This window comes from Zootoca vivipara, chromosome Z2 (assembly GCF_965207765.1).
Source record: "Zootoca vivipara chromosome Z2, rZooViv2.hap1.1, whole genome shotgun sequence".
In the NCBI taxonomy this organism is placed as follows: domain Eukaryota; kingdom Metazoa; phylum Chordata; class Lepidosauria; order Squamata; family Lacertidae; genus Zootoca; species Zootoca vivipara.
In genome coordinates this window covers 9,545,863-9,573,224 of record NC_142585.1, presented here as the reverse complement: position 1 = coordinate 9,573,224, position 27,362 = coordinate 9,545,863, and the positions used below count along the sequence as shown (strand labels likewise).

General features: G+C 44.4%; 1 protein-coding gene across 2 annotated transcripts in view; it reads right to left on the bottom strand.

Moving 5' to 3' along the window:
* MAMLD1 (mastermind like domain containing 1) overlaps window positions 1–27,362 on the bottom strand; it is a 126,581-nt gene that overhangs the window by 33,229 nt on the left and 65,990 nt on the right. For both annotated transcript variants that reach the window (XM_035113251.3, XM_035113252.3), the window contains exon 2: window positions 17,514–19,145. In XM_035113251.3, the coding sequence (XP_034969142.3) occupies window positions 17,514–19,145 (1,632 nt within the window). The remainder of the gene's footprint in view (window positions 1–17,513; window positions 19,146–27,362) is intronic.

Genomic DNA, 27,362 nt, shown 5'->3' with positions numbered 1-27,362 from the left:
GGTGGAGAAGAGAATGCAAGCAGAGAGAGGGAGATGGTAGTGGAAGAAAGAGGGGGGGGGTTGAAGGGTCAAAGCGAACAGCTGTGAGCCAATTAAGACCAACTCTGCTTCACTGTCCAAAGCAGTCAATCTAATTCAGCCTGGTGCCTCTCTTCCTTTAGCTGTCTGGTGCCTGACTGGGATTTAAGGAAAGGGGCTGTCTGACAGCCCACTTTGTCTCACAAGACAGAGGAGTCCTTTCCCATCTACGGCTTACAAGGGCGGGGGGGGGGGAGAGAAACAAGGCTTGGCTGATTGCGTCCTCTTGCCTTCTTTCCTGAAAAGAATGCAAGTGGACAGAGGACGAGGAGCAGGGGGGGAAACCAACTGGGTTTTTCTGCCTTTACATTCCAAACAACCCATGATGTGTGTCCAGGCAAAAGGCAGAATGCCTTGCAAGCTACTATCTTGCACCACATTGGAACGATCAGAGTTGGATCTTTATTGCGAGAGCGGCATGCTTTCACAGACAAGTTTGGAGACAGATGTCCGGAACTGGCAGCAGTGCTCTGAGGAGTAGGTGGGAGAGGTAGTGGGGCCAGAGGCTGATGCAGGGGAAGTGGGTAGTGATTTATGGGGGTTTGTGCCTCCCGCAAGGCAGAAGCAAGAGCTGGAGGATGGGGAGGGGTTGGAGATGGTAGAAGAAGGGCAGGACCGTGTCAGGGTTGAGGGAGACACTGTGACTGAAGGGAGGGGACCAGCAGGATCTCCTGTCCCTTGCCCTGCTGTCCCCCAGGACCAAGAGGGCCTTGAAGAGGTAGACACAGTGAAAACTTTCATGTAGGAAAAGTTGGAGGTGCTTGGCGGATGGAGGGGAAAGTAGGCATGGCCATCCTTTGCTCCAATAGTCCAGCTTGGAGCAGAAGTCCAGGGTGTGGCTCCATCTGCCTAACCATCAGAAGCATCTGTGTGCATTTGTTGCCTTGCCTTCTTTTGTCTTTTCAAGGCTTAGTTTATAGCGCCCAAAACTATCTCAGAAAAAAAATTAGAGGGAAACACCTAAAAAAATGATTCAACATTCAGAGGATGAGAAACCCACTTTAGGTTTGAAAGTGAGGTGCTGCGATTTGACAACCCCAGTGAGATAAACAACAGGAGGAAATCAGTTAAATAGAAACTATAGTTTTGGCCAGTCACTGACCGCTGGAGAAGAGAGGGTGGCTAAACATGTGCAAAGTGCCTTTCCATCGATCAACCTAAGCCAGCTCACCCCACATGAGGGCCACAGTTCAGTGGCTGTGGTTCAAATCTGTTCAGTTCCAGGCCAAAAATAAAAAATAAAAATCCTGGATAGTGAAGCCTTGGACACACTGCAAGCCAAAGATGGTGTTTCCTGCTTGGCAGGGGGTTGGACTGGATGGCCCTTGTGGCCTCTTCCAACTCTATGAGTCTATGAGATGACAGTGTTCTGATAGTCAATCTGACTCAGGGCAAGGCACTTTCATATGTTCATATTTTGGAATGAGGTGGCTGGACTTCCTGTCAGAGGGTCAGGCTTCCAGTCTCAGATCTTTTTATTTCAACCACTTAGGCACCACTCATGCGCACAGTAAACAAAAGGACGAACACTTTGCTCTCCATTGCCAGATTTTTCTAGAAGCTCCAGAGCATCTTCTTGCCATTATGATGCTTCAATTTTACACTTTAAAATTCAAAGGTGTTAAGGTGTCAACAGTTTGATACTCTGCAGCAGAGTTAGACAAAACCTAAGTCAACTGAAACCAATAGCCACCGGTGCACCATCCCCTGCACAGGATCAGGCTGTAAATCTTAAAACGAAACAGACATTAAAACCTACTGAACTCGTCTACTGAGCCATTTCCATGCTGAACAAAAAGCTTTCACTAGATCCTCCAAGAGGCTTTAAAAGACTCCCCACCCTCGCAGGAGCAGAAGCGACTTCTCCTCCGTAACATTATCATGCTTCTCTTGCAAAACCACTCAACCTCATGGCAGTTTATTTTCCCACTACTACTCCAGCATTTTGCCAAGAAAACTCCATGGACATAAAAAAGGAGAAGCTTTGAGAAGAAAGTGAGCGTTTCCAAGGCCTGCTCTGGTTCACGGGGTCATAGAGAGTCGAACATGACTAAGATGACTAAACAACAACAACTAACATGACAGACACACTTTTTTATATTTATTTTGTTGATGAGTTGCTATTCACCCTATTTTCCAACTGCATCAAATAATAAGAATTAAAAGAAAGAAAGAAAAAAGTACCAGTGCCATACAAATCTGCTTCTTTTTATAGCAGAGCTGCAGGTAAAAAATAAATAAATCAGTGGAATGCTAAGTCAGCCTAACTTCCTCCCAGCCCTCCTGGCTGAGGACGGTTCTGGCTACAGCATGACTGCCAAGAAGCCGAAGAGGAAAAATACAGCGGGAACAGCTTAATTCTAGATCTAAATGAGCTCAGCAGGGAATCCAAACAGCCAATTGCCAGATTCTGTACCTCTTCAGCCTCATTCTGCTTCTTTGATCAGAATAATTTTTGAGTTGCAGTGATTAATGAAGTAACAGAGGAAGTCACAGGACACCTCTTGGGAACTGGGCAAGGCGGGCTTGGGGGGAGGAAAACCATAGCTCAAACTAGTTATGCAATTATTCAGTTGACACATTTTCTTACTGAAAACCACACACAAATATCTGCAGAGTGAAAGAAACACAGAGGAAGCATAGATTTGTGTTTGTTTTTAAAAAAGAACCATCCAGAAATTGAACACATTATTTCGTACGGCGTCAAAGGGGGAATGTCCTCTCTTAGATTTGTTAAGTCATTCTGAAACAAGATGATACCCCCCCCCCAAAAAAAACCAGGGACATTCATTTCATCAGGGAGATGGAATATTTGTCTAGGGAAGAGAAATAAAGCTGACAAATAAACAGGGCAAGTTAGTGGATCTGTCCCTGGTGAGAAGGAGTGAAAACTGATTTGAAAGTGTGCTCTGCTTCAAATTTCATTGTGGTTAGTTCTGAAAGTATTGTTGCTGATTTGTGCTTATGGCTCATTATCTTTAAAAAATAATAATCTCATTTTCAATTATTATGGGATATTATTTTGTTCCTAGAGTGTATTTTCGACACAAATTCAGAATAGCTGTTAATTTACAGTGTTTTGCTTGCTCTTGTGTTGTAGGCAAACCATGAATCATCCCTCTGTTTCTAGAGTTGCAGATGTGCAAGAGAACCAAATGAAGTTAGTTCAGTCTTCCCTCCCTATTCAGAGAGAGAGACAATGCCAGTTCCTGTTCACAGACACTTCTTTGTTTTCCCCACCCATATGCTGAAATTTCTCCAAAAATGCCCAGACAGGAGAGAGAGGGAGAGAAAGAGAGAAATTTAGTTCACTTTACTAAGAAAGTTTTCTGAGGGAAATGGAAACTTCTAACGCCATTTAAAAAGAAAAAAGAAACAGAAAACAAGAACACAAGAATGAAAAAACAAAACTCCTGTAATTTCCGTGGCTTCTCTTTCCTACTGAATTCACACGAAAGCAGAATCACTTAGCATTTTATATTTATTGGAGTTTTCAGGATTTCGTTTTTGAACCAAATAGTTATGCTACTAGAAAGTGGTGAGATAACAACCATTAAAACAGCCATATTCTGACATTATACTGAATAATGCTTTTCTTATCCACAGCTAAAATGTTCAGTCCAGTAGTCTTTAACCCTTTCAGGTCTTGGACCTGCCTTTAAACCGACCATGCACTGAAGAACCCTTTTCTTACTTTTTTTTAAAAGCACACATTTCTATGGTAGTAGCACTGCTGTTGTGATTAACCTTAGATCAGGCCATCAAACTGGTAGTGCGTCCAGTTGAAGACAAGGGGCGCAGGTGGCGCTGCGGGTTAAACCACAGAGCCTAGGGCTTGCCGATCAGAATCCCCACGACGGGGTGAGCTCCCGTTGCTCGGTCCCAGCTCCTACCAACCTAGCACCCCGAAAGCACATCAAAGTGCAAGTAGATAAATAGGTACCGCTACAGTGGGAAGGTAAACAGCATTTCTGGGCGCTGCTCAGGTTCGCCAGAAGTGGCTTAGTCATGCTGGCCACATGACCCGGAAGCTGTACGCCAGCTCCCTCGGCCAGTAAAGTGAGATGAGCACCGCAACCCCAGAGTCGTCCGCGACTGGACCTAATGGTCAGGGGTCCCTTTACCTTTACCACTGCTGTTGTGACTAACCTTAGATCAGGCCATCAACTGGTAGTGCGTCCAGCTGAAGACAAGTCATCTAAACCAGGGCTGACTGTATAACCAGGCTGTGAACCCATTGTAGGACTGGTTTGCAAACTACAGTTTGTGTTCACAGTCATATGGTGTAACCCTCAGGAGCATTGCGATTCGAGGACCTGCCCCCCATGAGAAATAAAAGACACAGTGACACATGAATTTAGGTTAATGGGTAAAATAAGGCCTATTGGCCAGCTGAGAGGCTCGGCGCAGCAGCAGGGATAGGCTGGAGCAGGGGGCCGAAAACATGCCCCCCTGCTTAGTGTGGGAAGCGGCTCCCGCTCGCAACGTCTCTCCTTTTCAAGGAGAAGAGATCTTGCGATTCGAGGACCCGCCCCCCGCGAGAAATAAAAGACACAGTGACACATGAATTTGGGTTAATGGGTAAAATAAGGCCACAACTTTATTGGTTAGAACAAGTGAGAGGTATTGGTTTAGGCATTGGACACACGAGCAAGCATGACTCCACCCCACTCAGTGGGGAGTCATATACGGTTAACAGCCAGTGGGAGGAGCCTGTTGATGCAAATACAACTGGAAGCTTCCCCTGATGTAACCGGGGGCCATGCCATGTCCCTAGCCACCAGCAGGGCATCGGATGGCATCCACAACCGCTGGATCCCTTTAACGGGATACCCCTAAAAGAGGAGGGTTGGATGATGGCCACAACCAGTCCTCAAACACACAAGACCAGGCACCATGGGCGTAGACAGGGGGGCAGGAGGGGGCAGCTGCCCCCCCCCTAGAAGCAAAAAATTAATGTATTTTACAGACCATAACCAGCACTTTTCCCCTTCAAAAACTGAAGTGGAAAGGGCTTTGCTTTAGCAAGATCAGCTAAGTCTCCGCTTGCTGGGGGGGGGGGGGACAGCTGTAACAAAAACACATCAAATAAATAAAGCAAAGTGGCTACCAGTAGTTAAGCAGTTAAGACAATGGAGCAGATATCTCCAGGCAAGTTTTGATAGTTGACCACTTCACCCTATTGTTCTTCAGTGGAAGTTGTTAATGAGCATTCAGGAATCGCATTAAGAGTTCTATTGATGATTTAATGAGGGTGCAGAGGATTCAATTTGACTAAGGTGGCTCTGCAAGGCTAAAAGGGAGTGAATAAGAAAGGGGGGGCTGTAGCTTTGACAGACACAGTGATGTTTATAAAAAGCAGTGGTGTTCCAGTCTGCCCCTCCTCCTGCATCTGTATACTGTAAATCAGGGGTGGCCACCTCCCAAGAGACTCTGATCTACTCTCAGAGTTTAAAACTGGGAGTGATCTACCCCCTTTGGGGGGGTTCAGGTCAAAGCTGTTGAGTTTTTTTAAGGAAGGGAAGCCCTGTTTTTTTGGGTTTAGGTCAAACTTGTTGAGCTTCTTTTAGGAGGAAGGGAGGCCCATTTTTGTTTAGGGCTTCAGGTCATAGTTCAACTTTTTTTAGGGAGGAGGAAAATTTTGGGTGAGCTTTTTTTAGGGGTGCCAGTGACCTACCAGTGATCTACCACAGACATCCAGTGATCTACTGGTAGATCACAATCTACCTGTTGGACGTGCCTGCTGTAAATCAAGCAGAGAGAAAGCTGCTTACAAGGCTCCTGTACAGGCGTACCGGCATCTTCCTCTTGCTGCAGAGTTCCAGCATCACAGCGTCACCCAGAGGCACCCACAAATATGAGTTATCCCTCTCTCTATTTCTTCCTTCCTTCCCTCCCTCTTCCATCCTTAATAAAATACTGGGGGGGGGCAGATAAGCCCCACATAGAAAGCCCATCAACATGGGGGGATGACTCTTTCAAATACGGTATTTACCAGTAATTGGGGGGGGGGAGAGGCACCTAGGCCTCTAGGAGTTGGCTGCTATGTTTAGGAGTAGGACAATTCAAGAAAGCAGAATGATGCATATGCTATGGTAATATATCAATAGAATCATAGAATTGTAGTCTGAAGGGACCACAAGGGTCATCCAGTCCAATCCCCTGCAATGCAGGAATTTTTTCCTAAGGTGGGGCTTGAACCCACGACATGGTTGAAATATTATGCTGATATGCGGCAACGCCTCAGAGCCGTCGTGGCTGCGGCCGTGCCTTGCCTCGCCCTCGCCTGCCCTGCCACCCCCTCTCGCCTGCCCAACCCTCCCGTCCTCTCCAGCCAAGCCAGGTAGCTGCCAACGCTGCCAGCCCCAGAAGCACAAGGTGGCCGCTGCCGCCGCCGCCACGATGTCATTGGGCCCGCTGGCCCTGTAGCCCCGCCCACATTCCTACTTCGTGGCCCCTCCCCTCCCATGCCTTGGCCCCGCCCCTGAACGACCATGGCTTGCCCCCCCCCTAGTTTTGATCCTGGCTACGCCCCTGCCAGGCACCCCCAAACTGCGGCCCTCCAGATGTTTTGGCCTACAACTCCCATGATCCCTAGCTAACAGGACCAGTAGTCGGAGAAGATGGGAACTGTAGTCCAAAACATCTGGAGGGCCAAAGTTTGGGGATGCCTGTACAAGACCAATACATATTCCAATGCCTAACTGCCACCTGAGCCAAAGAGGCTCGCTGCCAATACCCTCGCTGCAGCAACCAATTCCTAATGCTTTTTGTGAATGATGTTTCCTTGGTTGGAAAGATGAATGCTATCATCACGAAACAGAGCCACCCTGAGTAAAAATTTGTTATGGAGTAGCCTATAGATAAGTGAATAAATTGGGGGGGGGGACTGTTTTGTTGTATGCTTGGGAATTTAACCAGGATTAGCAGCAACGGCAATGATAAGAGTTTATTATTTAGAGATTTCCCCCATAGTTTTTAGAAGTCAGTAATTTGAGGAGTTGCCCTAAGGTCACGTGATGTAAAGGCATTAAATTGGCAGGACAAGTTTTGTCCTAGAAGCTCTTAAGACTCATGTTGTTTCAAGCCATTCCTCTAGTTTGCTTTTTGACCCAGAATTATTACAGCAACCAACCAGGGTTAGCGCTAACCTTGCCTTCTGGTCTTCTGCACCTCCACCGAGCCGTTCTGCTGCTCGCAACATGCTTTCCCACCCTCTCACTATTTCCGAACTTGAGTGAAAATTTTAAATTGTTTTGTAGAAAGCCGTTTTGGCTTTCAGATGTCTTTGCGCCTGGACTGAGGAGTAAGATGCACCAGTGTGCTCCAAACTGGAGCTCTCTTTAAAGAAAAATAATTTTAAAAGAAAGCACATGTAATAAAATATTGGGAAGGAGGCCATTATACAGCTTCCTGGAAACTGTTGTTCAAATGGGTGCATCTTGTTCTATTAAAAGAAAAAGGGGGAAATGGAGGGGGGGACACCCACCCACAGCACCAGTGCACCTAGCTCTACACACCCACACTCCTTGCAAAAGTTAATTTTTAGACAAGACATAAATGAGAACCAGCTTCACACCTTCATCTCTCACATAGGGATCCATTGCAATTATCCACTGACCTTTGCCTTCCCAAACTGCCACTACTGGACTACCTAATCAGCATTTTGCCCTGAAAGGGGGCGGGGGGGGGGAGAAAAAGTTTCCAGCAAACTTCCCCCCAGCCTTCTGTCTTGTCTTTGCTGCTTTTATTATTCATTTCGATCAATGCTTATTGTTTTCCAATATCTATGTAAGCCGCCCTGTGAGGTTTACATTATATCAATTTCTTAAACAAATAATGAATTGCTAATTTGTTTTTAATTTGGCATTCAGTCCTCAGTTTCAGCACCCTTCCCCTCACAGCTTCTGGATTCAGCTTGGGATTTAACTATTTTACTTTCCGACATGGAACAAGGAACAACTATTCCCCCAGTCCAGGGTGCCCTTTCTGGACACGAAGGCACTTGCTAAAACTCATTATGAATGCCTCTGGAGGCGAGGATCTGGTACAACATCTCTTTACTTCAAAGAACTTCAAAGAACTGGTAAGAGCCAGAAAACACAGGAATGGGGAAAACTGGGGCTTATATAATAACAGAGGACTAGCAGGGAAAAGATACATTTTGGCGGGAACCAATGGCACAGATTCCCTCCCGCGGAAACCAATCCGGCAGAAGATGCAAATCCTGCACCATGAACCAGCAAATGATAGAAGTTCCCGCTGGAACTTGTACATTCAAATAAACTCTGTGATACAATAAACTCTGTGATACAATAAACTCTATACTGTACAGTATTACAATACATACTTGGCTGTGCTATTACTTTAATACACAACACAGCTTAGGGGCCTCAACCTGACTCTCTCTTAGAAGAGACCTCTCCCCACCCCAAACTGGAGTCAATACTCTACTACTTCAGTTTACACTGCGGTGGGAGGTGGCAAATACCAAGCATCTCCACCCCCATCATTCAGAGGTCCAGTGCCAAGAGCCTTCTGGCAGTTCCCTCACTGCAAGAAGCTAAGTTACGGGGAACCAGGCAGAGGGCCTTCTTGGTTGTGGCACCTGCCCTGTGGAACCCCCTCCCACCAGATGTCAAGGAAATAAACAACTACGGTATCTGACTTTCAGAAGACATCTGAAGGCAACCCTGTATCGGGAAGTTTTTAATGTTTGATGTTTGATCATGTTTTTAATATTCTGTTGGGAGACCACCCACAGTGGCTGGGGAAACCCAATCAGATGGGTGGAGTATAAATATATTATTATTATTATTATTATTATTATTATTATTATTATTATAGCATTAAATCATTTTGCAGTTAGGAAAAAAGGAAAGGAAAAGATTGTGTAAGAAAGTAGGCTTGCATTTCTGTCTCCTAAACCAGTCCAAAAGGTGCCCAGTCCAAAAGGTGTCGAAAACCATATGTACCGTGTTTCTCTGAAAATAAGACACTGTCTTATATTTATTTTTCCTCCAACCCCCCCCCCCCACTATGGCTTATTTTCAGGGGATGTCTTATTTTTTTCCCCTCCTCCTCCTGCCTTGGCCGGCCGGCTGCTACACCTATCACTATGTCTTATTTTCGGGGTATGGCTTATATTCCTTGAATGCTTAAACATCCTGCTATGGCTTATTTTATGACTACGTCTTAAAATAGGGGAAACAGGGTATACCCACATGTCTAAGACTCTTCTGAACTGGTCCTCTTCTTGCTTGCAAGGCAACCAAAAAAAAAAAACCCTCGCTTATAAAACTATTAAAAATAGGAATCCACATTGGATTCTGATTTATACCATTCACACTGCATCTGGCTATTGCTTTTGCAGAATATGTTTTTCATGGATACCTCATGAAGGGCCCCTTTTGAAATCTGGCAAAAAGTGAACAGATGGATGTGGCATAAGCCCTCTGCAACAGTTTCAGTTGCAGAAACTGAGTAGAAATTACCATTCAAGACAACATTTTCACATCTGTGGACAGGGCATACTCTTGGATCAGACTTACTGCTTCCTATAATTCCATTTCATCACCAACATCTTTTATTTGTGGACTCAAAAGGCACTTAATTAGCTGAAGAGCTTTCTGCTTTCGCTTCAAAAGCTTCCCACCCCCTTCCAAGGCTAATCTTCAGCCATTGTGCTATCACTACTAGGAGGCTTTGAAATCAAATATAGGTTTCTCCCTTCCTCTGTGATGTTAAAGGGAGTGGGGGGGAGAGAAACATTTCAACAAAAATTTTAAAAAAAACCCCACAGAATGAGCAACAAAGGGCAAGTATCCACTTTGGTGTTGATGGATCAGTAATGAGCCAAATTCACATTGCGTGTTTTCACCCATCATGCATAAATCAGTGACACACACACACACACACACACACACACACACACACCGGTTTTACTTCTACGGCTGTGTCTTTAGGTATACCCAAGTTTGCCCTGGTGTGCACTCAGCAAAGGAGCTGCAGCTCTCTATCAAGGAGATCTCACATCTTCAAACACATTGCATGCTGCATTCACACAACTTTATGAACTTAGCTGTGAACTTTATTTGGTATTAACTTTTTTTAAAAAAATGTAATGCGTGAAATAGATCTCACAGAATACATTTTCCCAAAGGATTTTAACTAACTAAAGTGTTACACATCAACTGAATAGGATCCTAGATTCCTGTCTGACCAGTGTTCATGGATCAAGAATGGCTACACCAGAAACGAGCTACACCTGCAATGCTCCAGGTGCAGGTGGCCTCCAATTCCCATCAGCCTGAGCCAACATGGCCAATGGTCAGGGATGATGAGAATTGTAGTCCAACAGCATCTGAAGGACCCGCTACCTACCCCAATGTTATGAAGTGCAAAGTATTTGTAGAGTGAACTACTGTTCTGATTTTCTCCCACACAAACACACCGTTTCTTTTGAACATCATTTCACTCAAATGGCTGCATTAACACAAAATATATCCTCCAGGGCTCAGCTTTCCACTATCATGATGCAAACCTTCAGTGGCCAAATCAATACCTGTCAATTCGTAACAATAAAGACGCTGAGCATCAGATGAGAAAAGATTAGGCATTATCAGACCTACCAATTGTCCAGGCAATCTGGGGTTTTATGAACTGTCTGGCTGGGCTACAGAGAATCAGAGATCAAAGATAAGGGTGTTAAGAACAAAAAAAAACAAAAAAAAAGCACATATAGCCTCAAGAAGGTTACTCTTTGGAATGCAAACTCATCCCTTTAAAATGTGCTTTAAAAGCCACAAAAGCAAGCAAGGAAGTAAGTATGAAAACACACACACACACACACACACACACACAGAGAGAGAGAGAGAGAGAGAGAGAGAGAGAGAGAGAGAGAGAAGCTGCTCCTTTCTCCACCTTCTTTGGCCTGCTACAAATGTCCCGTTTTATGCATATTGTTCTTTTTCCCCTACTGGCTACTACCGGTAGCTACATTCTTTCCTCCACAAGGCTTCACTTCTTGCTTCAAGGAGGAGCAAGGGGAGAAGAAGGGAGGCTAGAAGTAAGACAATCTAAGCCACATTTGCAAAATGCATGTGCAGAAGAGAACAGAGGGAGCTTTGAAAAAGCAACACTACTGTACAACACTTCAGGGCTCCTACAGAACTGGCAAACAGGAAAGTGCATCAATGGTTAATCCCAACCACGTAGAAGTGGCCTCCTGCCTCACCAAATGACTTCTCTTTACCAGATGCTAACTCTAGCTGTGCATTTTATTAGGCGATCTAAAAATTGCCACTTGTCTAGTGGTATGCTCTAGCCCAGGCATGTCCAACAGGTAGATTGCGATCTACTGGTAGATCACGGGGGTTCCAGGTAGATCTCACGGCATGAAGTTTAGTGATTGCCTTTAGCCAACCCTCCCCTTCCAAAAGCTCAGCAACTCCTGGCAATGAAAATGGGTAGATCACAGCCAGCCTTTTTATACTGTGAGTAGATCACAGTCTCTTGGGAGTTGGATGTGACTGCTCTAGCCACTGTGGCAAAGTGGTGACAAGGATGAAAGAAACTCAGAATCCAAGTCCGCACTTGGCCATGAGGCTCACCCTCGGCCAGTCAATGGCTGGTTCACAAGTCACATTTAACCAGAGCTATATTTAATTGTGGTTTGAAGGTTTAAAGATGAAGGCACATTGCGCTAATAGTGCCCAGGTATAAAATCGTGGCTGTTTTGCTCCTCTCCCCAGCCTCTTCTTCACTACAGGGAAGATAAGGCATGATTTGGCTTAGAATTATGGTTGTTGTTTCTTCAAAACCCAAGGACAATCCTTTGCTATTATTATTATTATTATTATTATTAATAAAATTTGTATGCTGCCCTACATCTGTAGATCTCAGGGTGGCTCACAACATAAAATTGCAGTATTAAAAAAGAACAAAATACATAAGAACACTAAGCCAAATCATGACTTAGCTTGTAGAAGCGCAACATGACTTAGCTTGTAGAAGCGCAACATGAGCGGGGGCGGGGGGACAACACAAAGTCACCATGATTTTAGCCCTTTATGCTGTGTGTTGACTTCTAAATCACGGTTAAGCTTAACTGTGTCTGAAAGTGAAGTGCAAACCAGGTCATTATCTCTCAGATGAAATCACGTGGTGTTGATGGTATACTTTGCCCACTCTTGGAAGAAGGGCAGGTTATCCATGTAAGTAATGACAAAGTTTTATTCACTTCCTCAAGTGTGAGAAACCAATGGGTAGTAACAGAAAGTTTTGCTGCCTTTCAATGAGAGAGAATGCACCAGACAGATTTATGGTGTCTCCAGAATATTTGTTTTAGATGCAAGTAAATAAGCACTATATTTTGGGAAGTGAGCTGCATAATAGTGCATCATATATCCCAAAGGAAAGCGCTTCACCTCCATGCAAGTTGTACCACGGGGTCATCACTACTTCCACAACTTTCTTTCTATCCTTCTTACACTCTGCAAATTAAAAAAAAAATTGTTCCCTGTTTATTTCACCTTCCACTAGTTGGAGGGTGTTGCCTCCCGAAGACTGTAGAATGATTCCAGACTGTAAGTCAAGGATGAGGAACCTGTAGCTTTCCAGATGTTCTTGAGCTGCAACCCACATCATCCTTGACCATTGGCTATACTGGCTGGGGCTGATGGGAACTGTAGTCCAACAACATCTGAAGGGCCACAGCCTCAGCATCCCCTGCAATCACTCTTTTATATGTTCCGAAAATGTGAGTAGAATCAACACAAAGAGGAGGAAGGATACTGAAACTGGGTCTATGGACCCCAACCTCCATATATCAATGGGTTCTTTGGTCACAAAGCCTCCATTCTACACACTTTCAGAAGGTCTGAAAAAAGGACTATATTGCATAGATCAGTACTAACACTTCCTCAGAGTGTCTCCATTGTGATAAAAGGTTGTGCTGTTGAAGTACCACTGTACCAAACTAGTTTCCACTGTTCCTTCATGTCATGGACTGGCTGGATGCAGAGAAGTGGTGGGAGGAACCAGCTGGGGAACCCCCAAGGGAACTCCCAGGAGAAGGTGGCTCAGAGCCAGGGTGGTGGGAAGATCATGAGTGGCCAGAGGGAGAAGTGGGAAAAGACTGGGTGGAGGTAGTGTTGGAAGCTGAAGAGGCAACAGGGTTTGGTGAGCAGGGAGAGGCTGGGCCAGAGAGTGGTTCAGACTCAGAGGCAGGAGAAGAGGGGGGCAGGTGGCAGAGTAGAAGCAGGCAGCTGAAGAAGCCAAGGAGCCTCCCCCTCATGCTGTGACCAGCTTCTCTCCCCCCTGGTCTCCTAGAACACACAGAGAAATGAAGACCAGGCAAAGGAGCTTTAGGCTGCTGGGGAAGGAGGAACCTTAGAGAGCAGTTGGAAGGTGGGGACATTCAGTCCTTGCAACTGCCTCATTGGGGTAAGACCTACTGGGAAATGTTGCTGTGATCACTAGCCCTGCACTGTTTTGGTTTCTTTGAACAAAGAGTTAACTTCAGTGACACCTTGTGAGTTATTGCTGACTTGCTCCTGACTCCTGCCTTGACAATTCAACAGAGAGAGGTGGTTAAACAGGGCCACTGCGATGGCTCTGATGAAAGGTCAGCTCAGCTGGGCCTTCCTTCCCTTGGCTGTTGCCTGACATTCAATCAAGCTGTAGGCAAGGGAGATATGGGAATGGGCCATTCCATCAGCTTAAGAGACCAGCTCCATTTGCTTCCTCCTCTGCCTGAACTGTCTCCTTTCCATTGGGCATCATAAGGACTACTATTTAACTTTAAGAACTGATGCTCCAGTTTGCTTCTCCCCCTCATTTGCCTTCTTATCCCCTTTTCCTGTTGTGGTTTGTAGACTGTAAGCTTGTGGGCAGAACCATCTTGTTTTTATTGATCATATGTAAGCTACTCTGGGAGCTTTTGGCTGAGGAGTGTGGTTAAAAATGCTTTACATAAATACTTTGTGTAAAAGGATGGCAAACTCCCCATTCTTCTCCTTCAAGGAGGATCAGACTCAGTCAAGTCAACTGAAATTCCCCATAGCTTTCCCACTTTTGTTTTCTGGAGAAGCAGTGAGTGAATTCACATTACGAAAGTGGGCCAAGCCACGGACATGAAGTGTGTGTACTCCTTTAATAGGCTTGGAAGACTATGAAAACAAAGTCAATGATGACCCAGTGCTATTTATTTTCTAGAAAAAAAAATGTGCCACAACTCACCATGAATGCCTACCTTGTTCTCTTATAATGGCAATGGCGCCCACCTGAGAGGTGCCAGAACTGAGTTCTGGTGAGTTCCACCTGAAAAAGCCCTGTGATGACCCAGCTATGAAGGTACGATCTAAAACCTAAAGAAACTCTCATCTTGCTCTCAAATCACAAATGAACTGAATTTAATTACTGCATCAGTGTTTTGTTTTGTTAAAAAAAATATTTAATTCAGATACCATGTTTCTTAGATCAAACCAGGTAGAAAGATCATACCTAGTTTTGAGAACCCCCCTCAAACAGCATTGCGAGAATCAAGACTCTTAGGCAGAGTGTGGTGTTTGTGTTTCACAATCAGGTTACAAGCTTTGAACACGGTTGCACCAAGGGTCATTCATCTTAAAATAAACTCTGTTTAAAAATCTACATCATAGACTTGTGATTATTTAGTTGATTATTCCATCCTATTAATCAATTGATGCTTTTACCCTTAGCCCATGAGAAACAGACACACTGCAATATGAAAGAGAACTTTTTGAGCAATACCAGAATTGTGATAATCCATTTATGTCTCCACGGGCTGTTCCAAGGTTTGCACTCAGAATCCACGTTTTGTGATAAAAGCCATTAAGCTCTTAAAAATAAATGCCCTGATCCTCCACTCACTTGTTATTCAGAAGCAGCTTAACAAGCTATATAAAATCTAGAGCAGAGCTGTCGTTTAGTACATAATTAATGTTATAAGTCTTCCCTAGTAAAACCAGTCAGGCGTCATGAGCTTACCTAGCCGATTTGAAAATGTGAAATTGTCTTTGCTCATGTTTATTGTCACAATAGGCTTGGATTCTTATAGCTCATCAGCACAGAAGATTCCCAGTTAGGTAGTTTCAAGCACAAACTTAAACAGGGGGAAATAGTCCGGGAGAAATAAAGACCCATGGAGAAGAGGGTGTGTTTTTTTATTTAAAATTTTTTAAAATCACTGTAGCAGGCATGAGTACAAGTGCTCCAGAAGCTGAGAGTTCTCTCTCTCTCTTGTATTAGAGAGAGTGCGTTTGCTACAAAGGACAGCACACATGTTGCATGGCTCAAACACCCCACACATCAAAGCACACTACAGCCCCCCTGCCCCATTCCTCAGCTGATCTATGCAGATAGACAAACTACAATGGGAAGAAACAAAATTAAAAAATCCTTCCAGCAGCACCTTAGAGACCAGCTAAGTTTGTCATTGGTATGAGCTTTCGTGTGCATGCACACATCTTCAGATACTTCAGATCTGAAGAAGTGTGCATGCACATGAAAGCTTATACCTAAGACAAACCTAGTTGGTCTCTAAGGTGCTATTGGAAGGATTTTTTAATTTTGTTCAGAAAGCTCCTTGTAAGATAACTCCCAAGAAGCTAACCTGCCTGTGGCAATCCTTTTGTTTTATTGCTCTATGTGCAACCAGGTCCCTTGCAGAACAGGCAAATAAGGTTATTTGCGCTGCACGCCCCCAAAGGTCATTCTGGAAGAATGGCTGCATCAAGTATTTCAAGTCCTGCTTGCTCCTATTCAAAACATCATCTGCGGGGCTCATTTGGCTTCACAACACCATGAAGCTCATATAAGGAACATAAAATTGAAACTTGGCTTCAACCATAGGAGAACTCACAGCATATCACAACTATATACAAGTTGTGGGATCCAATGCTGAATTGTTTTCCAGGGTCCCACATCTTCTTTTGTCTTGAAAAAAGCCCTCCTACATAACCACATCTGGATAGGAGCCTAGCAGCACCAGACTCTGCCTCTTTCTTTCTTTCTTTCTTTCTTTCTTTCTTTCTCTCTCTCTCTCTCTCTTTCTTTCTTTCTTTCTTTCTTTCTTTCTTTCTTTCTTTCTTTCTTTCCTTTAACAACAATGTGTCACCACCCTCCAGCGACTCAGGATAGTTGCTTCAGCCCACCCACCCAACCTTTTTTTTGAAAAGTAGAGCCTGGCTGCTTGCAGGACAAAGTTGTCTCCAAGACACACCCAAAACTGATTAATGCTTTCCCCGAGGAAGTCTGCCAAGTCAACACACTGTTTAGTTTTATGAAATTCGTCTTCTATAATGGGCTGGGTGCAGCTGGACAATTTTAGACCCTGGACTCTTTAGGCTCGATGCATATGAATCGGGTAAAGTAATGCAGCTCTTGCCTTCCCCCCACCCAGTCCCATGCTTTATATGTAATTCTACCTTGAATACGAGCAGCTTTGCATTTTAATCCAAATTAGATCATAGCACAGTCATGAATATGGGAATAAAAGGGGTATGAGTCTGCTGCTGCTGTGATGAGAAACACATTTGATGGAGAATGAGTGCCATTGTGTTGTAGAAAATTGTTGTGTTTTAAGGTAACACACAATGCAATGGGCACCTGTCATCATGGACCCACCTGACCTCCAACCCAGCAATCCATATATTTAAAGAAAAATAAATGATGCTGTGATAAACAGCATGAATCCTCGTAGTCCTTTATATTTAGCCCTTTATATTTTTAATTGTCCCCTCCCCACTCCCCACCTGGCCCGCTGCACTACATTGAATAGAATCATAGAATTGTAGAGTGGGAAGAGACCCCGATCCAACCCCATGCACAGTGGTGGAGAGCAGGCGGGGGCGGGGCTGGCGTGCATTCTGGGCGCACGTTGCACCACCCGCAGAGCGGGGCGCCCAGCGCGGGCGGGGGGCAGCCACGGTGGCACCCTTGGGATCGCACTGCTGGGGCGCAGCGCCCCTATCGCCCCCCCTCTTCCTATGCCCCTGCCCCTGCAATGCCGCCCCCTGCCGCCCCTGGGTGGGCTTGAACCACCAACCTTCTGGTTAACAATCAGACGCACTAACGCAGGTGGTTTAAATAAAATAAAATTTCATAAATGTTAAGAAATTAACTTAAAATAATAATAATAGAGAAATGGACAGCAACATAGCCCCCGCTCTCCAAAAGACCCCATCAATTTAAATGTGCACGCACGCATGCGCACACACAGAGAGATATACAGCACCCCCATCCTGGGTCAGGGCATCCTTGCAGGGTGGATGCAGTCAGAAATGCACAGTTATACAGCAGGCATCCACGTAACACAGGGTAGAAGCAAAGAACATACTAACAGGTCCACCACAGGTAGTTAAGGGCATATGGCATAGGCGCGCAGAACAAAAAGCATAAGACGTTTTTACCTGTCGAGGTTGTGTTGGAGATGGCTGCACACGCCGCTGAACCGGAGCCGGGTGCATCATTTGTTGCAGCTGCTGCTGCATGACTTGGCTGCTGTTAACTTGCTGGGGCTGTTGAGGGGGTGCAGCTTGTGGTGGCGGTGGGGGCACCGGCCCCGGCGACTGCAGATAGTGCAGGAGCGTTTGCCTAGAGCCTGCTGGCAAAGACGGCATCTTCTGAGGAGCTGCAGGCTCAGAGCTGAAATGGGACAGCGGCTTGGTGTTATTGAAGGAGAATTGGTCTTGGCTGCCCAGGTCGCTTTCGTTCATCAAGCTCGGCTGCATGTTGTTGGAGGGCTGCTGCATCATCATGCCCATGTTTTTGGCCTGGGTTGCTGACATGGGTTTGTAGAGAGCGCCCTGCATGCTGGCTGAGCTGCTTGTAGAGGCGGTGCTTGGCATCATGGTGCCCTGAGGGCTAAAGGGCTGCTGGTGCAGGGCAGGGCTCGACAACTTCTCTGGCCTGTATGGTGGGGAGGGCCTGGTATTTGTGGTCACCAGGCTGTTCTGCGGGCTTTTGATGCTGCCGCCGGATATGTTGGTCAGGATAGGATTTGGCGGGCTGAATGGCTGCTGGTTGAGAACCGGGCTGGAAAGCTTCTCGGAACCGTAAGGAGGAGATGGACCGCTGGGCGGGTTGTTACCAGATGTTATGCTGGAGAGCAGGGAGTTCTGAGGACTCTGAATGCTGCTCCCTGGCACACTGCTAGAGCTCATGCCAGACACCATGACATTCTGAGGGCTGAACGGCTGGTGGTGAGGGGAGGATCCCTGTTGATAAGGAGGAGAGAGGCCTTGTGACGACATAGCAGGCCAACTGGAAGCTTGAGGCTTAGCAGTTGGGCCTTGCTTGCTTGCAGCCAGTTGCTTTAGCTGCTGCGCATGCCAGTTAGTGCCAGGCATGCTGGGCATAGCTCCTTGGAGCATAGACTGAGCCTGGCTCTTGTTTGGCGCGTTGTTTGAAGAAACCGGTGAACCAATGTTCTTGCTTTGGTTCGGAACCAGGTAGCTTGCGCCAGCTGACGAGGGTCTCATTTGAGGAGACCCCTGCGAGAAGTCTTTGTTGGGCACATGGCTGTCGAATTGCGGGGTCTGCGGAGAGGCCTTTGGAGTGCTGCTGACGGGCGGCTGCGGGTGGCATGGGCCACTGAGGGGATCTTTCTCCAAGATGTTGTCAAGGTCCAACTCGTTGGGAGAAGGATCGGGCAGTTTCGTCAGCTCCTCCAGCAGATCTTGCAGCTCCTGGTCCACACCATGCATGCTGCCCCCTTTCTCATCAAAATGGCCACCTAATGGCCCCTTCTGTGCTACCTCATTGTTAGGTGGCACTTGAAATGGAGAACCTATACTGCTACCACTCATGTGATTGTTATCAAGCAACATTCCATGCCCTGCCACTCCCATAGAGGATGCACTGTGGCTGGTGGGGAATGGGGACTGCTGCATATCTGTGCACGAAACAGGATTGGCCCCTTGTCCCATGGAAAGAGTGACATCATCAAGACAGAGTCTCTTACTGTCGCTTGGAAAGCTGGCCTCAGGCATGGTGGTAGAGGTTGGAGAACTGTCATCATCTACCTTTCTCTTAATGGGTCCCTGTAAGACAAAAACGTTTTTATTAACCTGACAGGGAATTCTAAACCTGCAAAGGAAACTAGTGAAATATTCTAAAAATAAATAAATATCAGGACAGCTCAATTCAGGATTACCCAAAAAATCCAGGCATAAGGCAAAATTCTATTTAAAACAATTCCCTCCCCAAAACCACCTTCAGTTAAGTCCTTGTTTAGCTCCCACCCATCTTGATCTCCACTGCAAAAATTATCTAAGTATGGAATTAGGGCCTGGTTTCCTATCGCTTCTCCCATTCATCCTGCTCGTTTCATTTTCACCCTCTCAGCTTCTAAGGACTGCTAGCTGATTGAGGGCAGAGACCTATCTTTGTTTCTTATACTAAAAAACTCTATATTTTTATAACACATATTCTTAGAAATGTTTAGCATTTTCTGTCATGCTGTCATAATTATGAGAGAACTCAGATCATTCATATAGATACGTATGTTTATATATGTTCACATTTTGAAGATCTGGGTTCTCCTTTAATTATGGCAGCATGCTTTGTGTTCCCAGTGAACAAACCAACCACCCATTCTATAGATATTAATTTTTTGTTCAAACAATAGCAGGTATGAATGAAATCATGGACCAAAGCTGGCAAAGCATAGCCAGCAAGGGATATTAAGTTCATACTGAGGCAGCTCAACTATTTTACATTCCTTACAGGCAGAGCGTTTGAAATAATCAGCATACTTTTTAAACCAAGGAAAACAAAACAGTCTCAGCTATTTAAACAGACTATAATCTTTCAAGCTACCTAAACCACAGGTGTTTCCAGCCTGCACAAAAACAGCAACTGACAGCTAAGGACTTAATTTATTTTAGCCATCCGCAATCCATACCAGTCAACCTGTTGTTACTTGGGGGGGGGGGAGAATTGTAAATATTACCTTAATTTATTAAACAAAAAATGTTAGAATAGCATAGATTTTATGATAAGAATGACTTCTGTAACAGAGCAATTTGGGAAACCAGAAACCAGCAAGAGAAAAGTAAGACACACACCCCAATAGGGTCACAATATTATTAAAGCAAAATACAGGGATACCTCGGTTTACAAACACTTCGGGTTACAGACTCCACTAACCCGGAAGTACTACCTCGGGTTAAGAACTTTGAGAACGGGAATCGCGTGCCGGCGGTGCAGCGGCAGCAGGAGGCCCCATTAGCTAAAGTGGTACCTCAGGTTAAGAACAGTTTCAGGTTAAGAACGGACCTCCAGAACGAATTAAGTTCGTAACCAGAGGTACCACTGTACAACGTTTCAATCAGGGCCACTTGAGATGGCTTGTCAATCTCGTCAAAATGCAATTATCTGTGGCCCACCATGTTAATAAGCATGACCTAGGTGCCAACAGGATTAAATCATTTATTAATGCTGCTGCTTTGAGTTAAGGGTATTAAAATTATGCTCTTATTTATCAAGAGGGAGATAGTGCCTTTGGAAATTATCTAAAGACTGGCCATCACTTTTATAAAAAGAAGAGACTGTACTCAACGATATTCCGAAAGGAGGCATGAAGGCTCATTGAGCAACATAATCAACGTAGCACTGCAAAATGCTCAATACTCTTTATTAAGATTACCTTCTAAAAAGTCTGGCTGTTGGGTGTGTGTGTGTTATATTTTAACTTATACAAAATAAAAAGTGATCACTTACATTACACAATGTAAATTTAATCTTATTCCACAATCCTTCATCCTAGTTGCACTTTAAGATTCCACCTTAAGAAACATGGGTATAATCAAGGCGGGGGGGGGCAGCTGTCCGCCCCCCCATCAAGTAAAAGTCAGTGCCTGCTTTTGTTACAGGTATGCATGTCATTGAAAGGTGTGAGCCATTCCCTGCAGAACAACAGAATTTAGGATACAGTGGTACCTTGGTTTAAGAACAGCTTACCATAGTTTATGAACAACTTGAATTAAGAACACTGCGAACCCAGAAGTGTTTTGGTTTGTGAACTTTGCCTTGGAAGCAGAACATGTTCTGCTTCCTGTTAAGCGTAAATTGAGTGCCCCCCCCCCCGCTGCTATGGGAAAGCACGCCTTGGTTTAAGAACACTTTGGTATAAGAACAGACTTCCGGAATGGATTAAGTTCGTAAACCAAGGTACTGTACCACTATACTACAGCGGTGGGTCCAACTGGCCATCTCTCTTGCTCAGCCAGTCAGCAATTGTACCCCTAGAGCAGTCATTCAGCACCTTGCAGAGAATAAGACCTGGCTAAAGTTAAGGATGTCAGGGGAGCGCCTCAATGGGCTTTGCTTACTGAGTGTGTACAGAAAAACTTCATTGTGGAAAAAGGAGGAAGTAGATGCGTGTGTGTGTGTGTGTGCACACAGACACACGTTTTAGTTTAGCTTTTTTTAAAGAAATAAGACAAAAGGGTGTGTTCTTTGTAATTTTGCAAAATATACTCGTTAACCACATAAAAGGTACTCCCTGATGTTAACCTTGTATTTAACTTCCTAGTTTTCAAATGACTGACGGGTTTTCTTTAGTACTTGGGGTCAAAAGAAAAGTAATTTAAAACAACTGCTAGACAGAGCCAGACAGAGGATGGTGACAGGTGGGTGTCCTGCCTGCCCCCTAACATAAATCCTGGGTATGCCCATGTTAAGAAACCAAATGGTGTGAATACTAAATTTGCAATAGTTTTTTTGCCATAGGTATGAAGGGAGTCCTAGATTTCATATTCTGCTACTTCAAAGGATGGGTACAGATTCTCATTTTAAAGCTTGCCACAGCATGCTTCTAATTTCCTTATATGCCAGTCTAAGCTCATAGGTGTGACCAAACCATCCTAGTTTGGTAGTCTGTATTGTTTTGGCCATTGGCAAGGAGGGCTTCACCACACATCAAATGGCAGAGGGTTAAAGATGGTGTAGCAAAACAACTGTCCCACAAAGTACAGGCAGGCTGCGCTTCTGATGCAGATTAGATCCCTGGGAAAACAAAAAAATGCCAAAACCAACCTTGGCAAACAACATGGCAGAGGAATTTTGCCATTATTGTGTTTCCCAAAGTTGATGATCTGGAGCTGGTGAGTAGGTCCCCCCACAAGCTTGGCTAACACTGCTTGGCAGAGGGCAGAGAGCTGACTTGCAGTGGTTGCATGAATATCATGCTAAACTGCCATCGGGAAAACAGTAGCCTGTTCATCTAAAGCAACTTTCCCCGACCCGGTGCCCTCCAGATGTTTTAAACTTCAACCCCCATCAGCCCCAACCAGCATGGCTGTGCTGGCTGAGACTGATGGGAATTGCAGCCCCAAAATATCTGGTGGGATCCACATTGGAGGGAGGCTTGATCTACACAGATATACAATCCTGAAACACGGTTGCTTTACTCATAGTACCTGCATGCAGCGCTTTCCCCAAGAAAAATAGGTGCTAGAACTCACCATGAAGTTGTTACAGTAAGTCACTGGGTGTCTTGGGGCAGCCCTGAACAGATGTCAGTTTGACAACAACCTCCAACAGAGGTGCTAAAAACTACGGCAAGCTAGCTATCTCCTCAGCTAATTTTTTTTGGGGGGGTTGCACCTAGTTCTGGGGCAGGTCAAATAAAAGTGTCCTCACCTCCCTCATTCTCTTAGATTCAGGCAGATGGCTAGGGCAGCTCAGAAGGGCCCTCACACAAGCATGCCCAATGGTAGACGCCTGGCTGGAAAGCTTAAAGCCTGCCACCACAATATGGGAGACATTATTATTATATTTTATGTTGAAAACTTTTAACAAGAAATTGATATATATTTCAAAGCCTCCTTATCAATCTGGAGCAACTTTTTAAAATTTAGCCCCAAACTGGATTGATACAGATTAAACCAACCTTGCTAATTTGGAGCCCTTCGTGTGCCATCAACAGCAACTCCCATGGTAGGAGTCGGAGTCTAAAAAATCTGATGGGCACCAACTTTGCAGAGGTACCAGGCAAAAACAATCCTTTTTCAACCAGGCACTTGGCTGTTAACAATCTATGGCCTTATAAAGCGGGTGTGAGGATCCCCCCCATAAAGTTGTCTTGGGTTGCTTGCAGCAAGAAAAGCTTCTAATACGTACAAAGGTATTGCATATTAGTCTTATGCTACAGATGGAGTATTCTAGAAATATCTCCCTCAATTGCTTGCTTTCAGGAGCAATGCTGTCTGGTACCCTTCCAGAATATATTTACTGTACAGGAGGAAGGCCAGAAACCAGCTTCCTCTGTCAGTCATTTTAACAACTAGAGGTTTTCCATGTAATGCTTATCCAAATCTTGCATTGGAAGAAAATAAGCAATTGGGAAAGAGATACATACCCTTTTAACTACCAAGCCAACAGGTGTTTAGGTATTTGTATATAGACAAATCACGAGCCTGGGCTCACGGATTGCATTACACCAAACCATGGCTTAGCTTTGGGTAGCACAATAACAGAAGGACCAGTAAAGGGGGGGGGAGTTTTGTTCAAGGTATCCATGCTTGTTTATTCACACTTAGCCATGGTTTAGCATTGCACACGTTAGCATTGCACACAAACTGGGCCAATGAAATGCATAAGTGTGTTGTAACAGCATGCACTATGCCACCTTTTTCCAAACTTGGGTCTCCATCTGTTTTTGGACTACAACTTCCATCATCCCTAGCTAGCAGGACCAGTAGTCAAGGATGATGGGAACTGTAGTACAAAAACAGCTAGAGTCCTAAGTTTGGAAAAAGCCTGCATTATGCACACAAATTGCAACGGACCATAGCAGAATTTTTTTGGCCCCTTCAAAATATGTTTTCTGGATACACAATGGTTCAGAGTAACTGGGAGTGATAGGCACAAGTCTCCCAAATCCAAAATCATCACTCTGTCCACTGGGCTACCCTAGTTTTTAGAATTTGGTGCTACAGCTCTTCTACAAGTATGTATGCCAAGGTAGAGGGTGTTTTTGCAAAAGGAAAAAAATAGTTTATTTTAGAAGCAAAAAAATCCCCTACTTTAAGTAGGACACAACAAAATAAACTGGAACTAGTTTGTGAAGTGTTCTGTCATTTTGTGCTGGCTTGTAGGTTTATCTTGTGCTGATCTTTATATAGCTAGTTGATACCATTTTCACAGAATTGATTTTATTGATTTAAAAGCTTGTAAACAGCCCTGAGAATTTGGCTGAGGAACACAGGGACACAGGAAGCTGTCTTATACTCATTCAGACTACTGGTCTATATCTAGCTCATAATTGTCTACAGCAGGGTTTCCAAAAGTTGGTTCTTCATCTGTTTTTGGACTATAACCATCACCCCTAGCTAGTAAGACCAGTGGTCAGAGATGATGGGAATTGTAGTTCAAAAACAGCTAGAGACCCAAGTTTAGAAAATCCTGGTCTACACAGACTGCCAGTAGCTCCACAAAATATCAAGTAGGGATCTCTCCCAGCCCGACATTGAGACACCAGGGATTGAACCTAGGAGCTAGCAGATTGGATAATTGTGAAAAGAAGCACTTTATTACTGAAGTTGTTGCTGGAGTGAAATACTGCTGTTTAAAAGACTAGGAGCAGACCATACCTTAATTTCTACCACTTCAGTGCAAACCAAGCATAAACCTGCACTTAATCCTCAATATTTCTCTTGCTCTGAAAGAGTCATTTCAAGAGTGGAGCTAACTGACTTTTCTTTTCTTTTTAATGCTGGCAACAAGAAGCAGTTGCACCTCAACTGTCTGTGTGTTTCAGATCCCAGTGCAAATGAGTGATCGAGTCACCTCTGAAGATACTCTAGGATTACACAGGTAGAGAAATTCCTGAGTCGTGAGTCATTTTATGACTGGGTACAAAAACACGTCAAAGTGCAAGTAGATAAATAGGTACCACTACAGCGGGAAGGTAAATGGCATTTCCGTGAGCTGCTCTGGTTCGCCAGAAGTGACTTTGTCATGCAGGCCACATGACCAGGAAGCTGTACACCGGCTCCCTCGGCCAATAACACGAGATGAGCACTGCAACCCCAGAGTCAGTCACGACTGGACCTCATGGTCAGGGGTCCCTTTACCTTTACAATTACTCCAAGGTGGGTGTGAGTAAGAGAGAGGGGGTTCCTACCCTTTAAAAATAGCATGGGTAAATTAGGATTCTGTCCAGGGCTGGCTCACAGCTTGGTTTGTTTTGCAAAGGGGCTGTCAAAGCATTTGGAGAGAGGTGGAAGTCTCAGTTCCACTCTCTTATTGGCTTTTATCCCCATTTCTCACAAGTCTGCAGTTGACATTTTGTCCAAGCTTAGCCTAACCTTGTAGCAATCCAAATAATATACAATATACGTTCGAAAACTTAGCTGTCTTCTTATTCATCCCTTATCAGTGACTGCAGTGTTGCCGACATTTTTATTGCCTTATGTATTTGTACTACACTAAACAACAAAAGAGGTCTTCTCTCCTCCCTCTTAACAAGCAATGCCTAATCAGCTCTGCCTTCCAGGATCACAACCTGCCTGTCAACATCACTTTGATCTGGAGTGATGTGACAGCAAGTTGAAGCTTACATTTGAAGAGCCCACTATCAGGCAGGTTAACAGCACTGAAAACATTCTCCTCGGTATCTGACAGGAGGTTCACCACCCTCCCCACATGAGCTTGTACCTAGGCAGAACACTGCATCCTTCAAAACTCTTAATGATAGATGCCTTCTTAAATTATGACCATAGGCCGTGTCACTTCCTCCAGACTAATTCACATCCTGTCTTGCATAACATCTACAAGAAGGCACATTTCTTCAGCAGGCAACCCCAGCTGTAAAGCCTCTAAGCTGCATGACACACAGGCAGAAAAGAAGCAAGTTGTTGCCGAGTGCACAGACAACTCCAATAGCGGCAGGCTAGAAAATGAGAACCTTTCATTTTCAAAACACATTTCAGAGCATTTTGGCATTAATATCTCAGGGTGAGTTTTAACTCCCTGCATCACTTTAAAATATACTGTATTGCAAAGTTTCCAGCAGATGCAAACATATTTATTGTGTCGGTGTATGCAGAAGAAATAGATGGGGGGTCTTTTCACAGACTTCTGTTAAAGAATATAAAGGGCTTCCACAGAAGTTGTCTTCAAGACCCACCTTTAATCTCAAACTACAGAAACTACAACTCAAACTACGTTTCCAAATCTTCATCTTGCATATCAATTAAAATCTTCATCTTGTATATCAATACTGTAACCTCTATTATATCTGTCTTGAGCCACATTTCCCTCTTCCCCATTTCTTTTTTCAACCTCCCATCCCCAAGCCCCCAATGCAACAAACAGTCTTTGCTAAGATCACCAAACAGATCAGCAATCCAGACAAACCAAACAGATACAACTCATAAACTGTGCAGAAGACATCTAACAGTTTTTATTTTATTTTAGAGTTTCGTGTAACTCAAGACAAAGAGTCTGTAAAATGAGTTTGCCCGTAAGACAAATTTTTAAATCCACAGTTGAGAAATATCTTTCTTTGGATAAAAGGTCTTCAAACTCCCAATTTCACAGAAAAGCCACACTCTAAAACAGATCCACCAGGAACCATCAGTAAGCACAAGGTAGCATCGCAGAAATTGCATTTGATAAACATAGTTGTAAAGAACCAGACAACACTGTTTCCTCCCTGTAACATCTTCTTTGCAGAATATGCCTCTTAATTAGTCATCTGAAGACTTAACAGCAGCCACACTGGGCATATTGTTTAGTTGTAACTTTCACATTTCATTTTCTGACAAGTGTTATTAACTTGACAGCTGAAGAAAGAAGAACTGCTCCCCCTCTTTCTTTCTTTCTTTCTTTCTTTCTTTCTTTCTTTCTTTCTTTCTTTCTTTCTTTCTTTCTTTCTTTCTTTCTGTCTATTTGTCTGTCTGTCTGTCTGTCTTTTTTTTGCTTCTCCTATTTTCTCTAGCTGCAAAGCCCAATTCTTTCATTTGTGGCTGTAAATCTCCAAACTCAATGCTTTCCTATCACCACTGCCTCACTTTACCTCTTTTCTAAATGCTTATAGTAACATTTTATGTCACTTTCTTTTATAGTCTATTAATTTCAAAGTCCTCTGGCACTCTTTACAGTAATTTCTTAAGACTACATTAATTTCTTGTGATGGCACAATGTGGATATCCTCCACCAACAAATAAAAAAGGGAGAGGTTTACATACACAAACACCCCAAATGGGATTTCTAAGGGGTCTGATCTTTTTTGACTCCCTAGGGAGCAC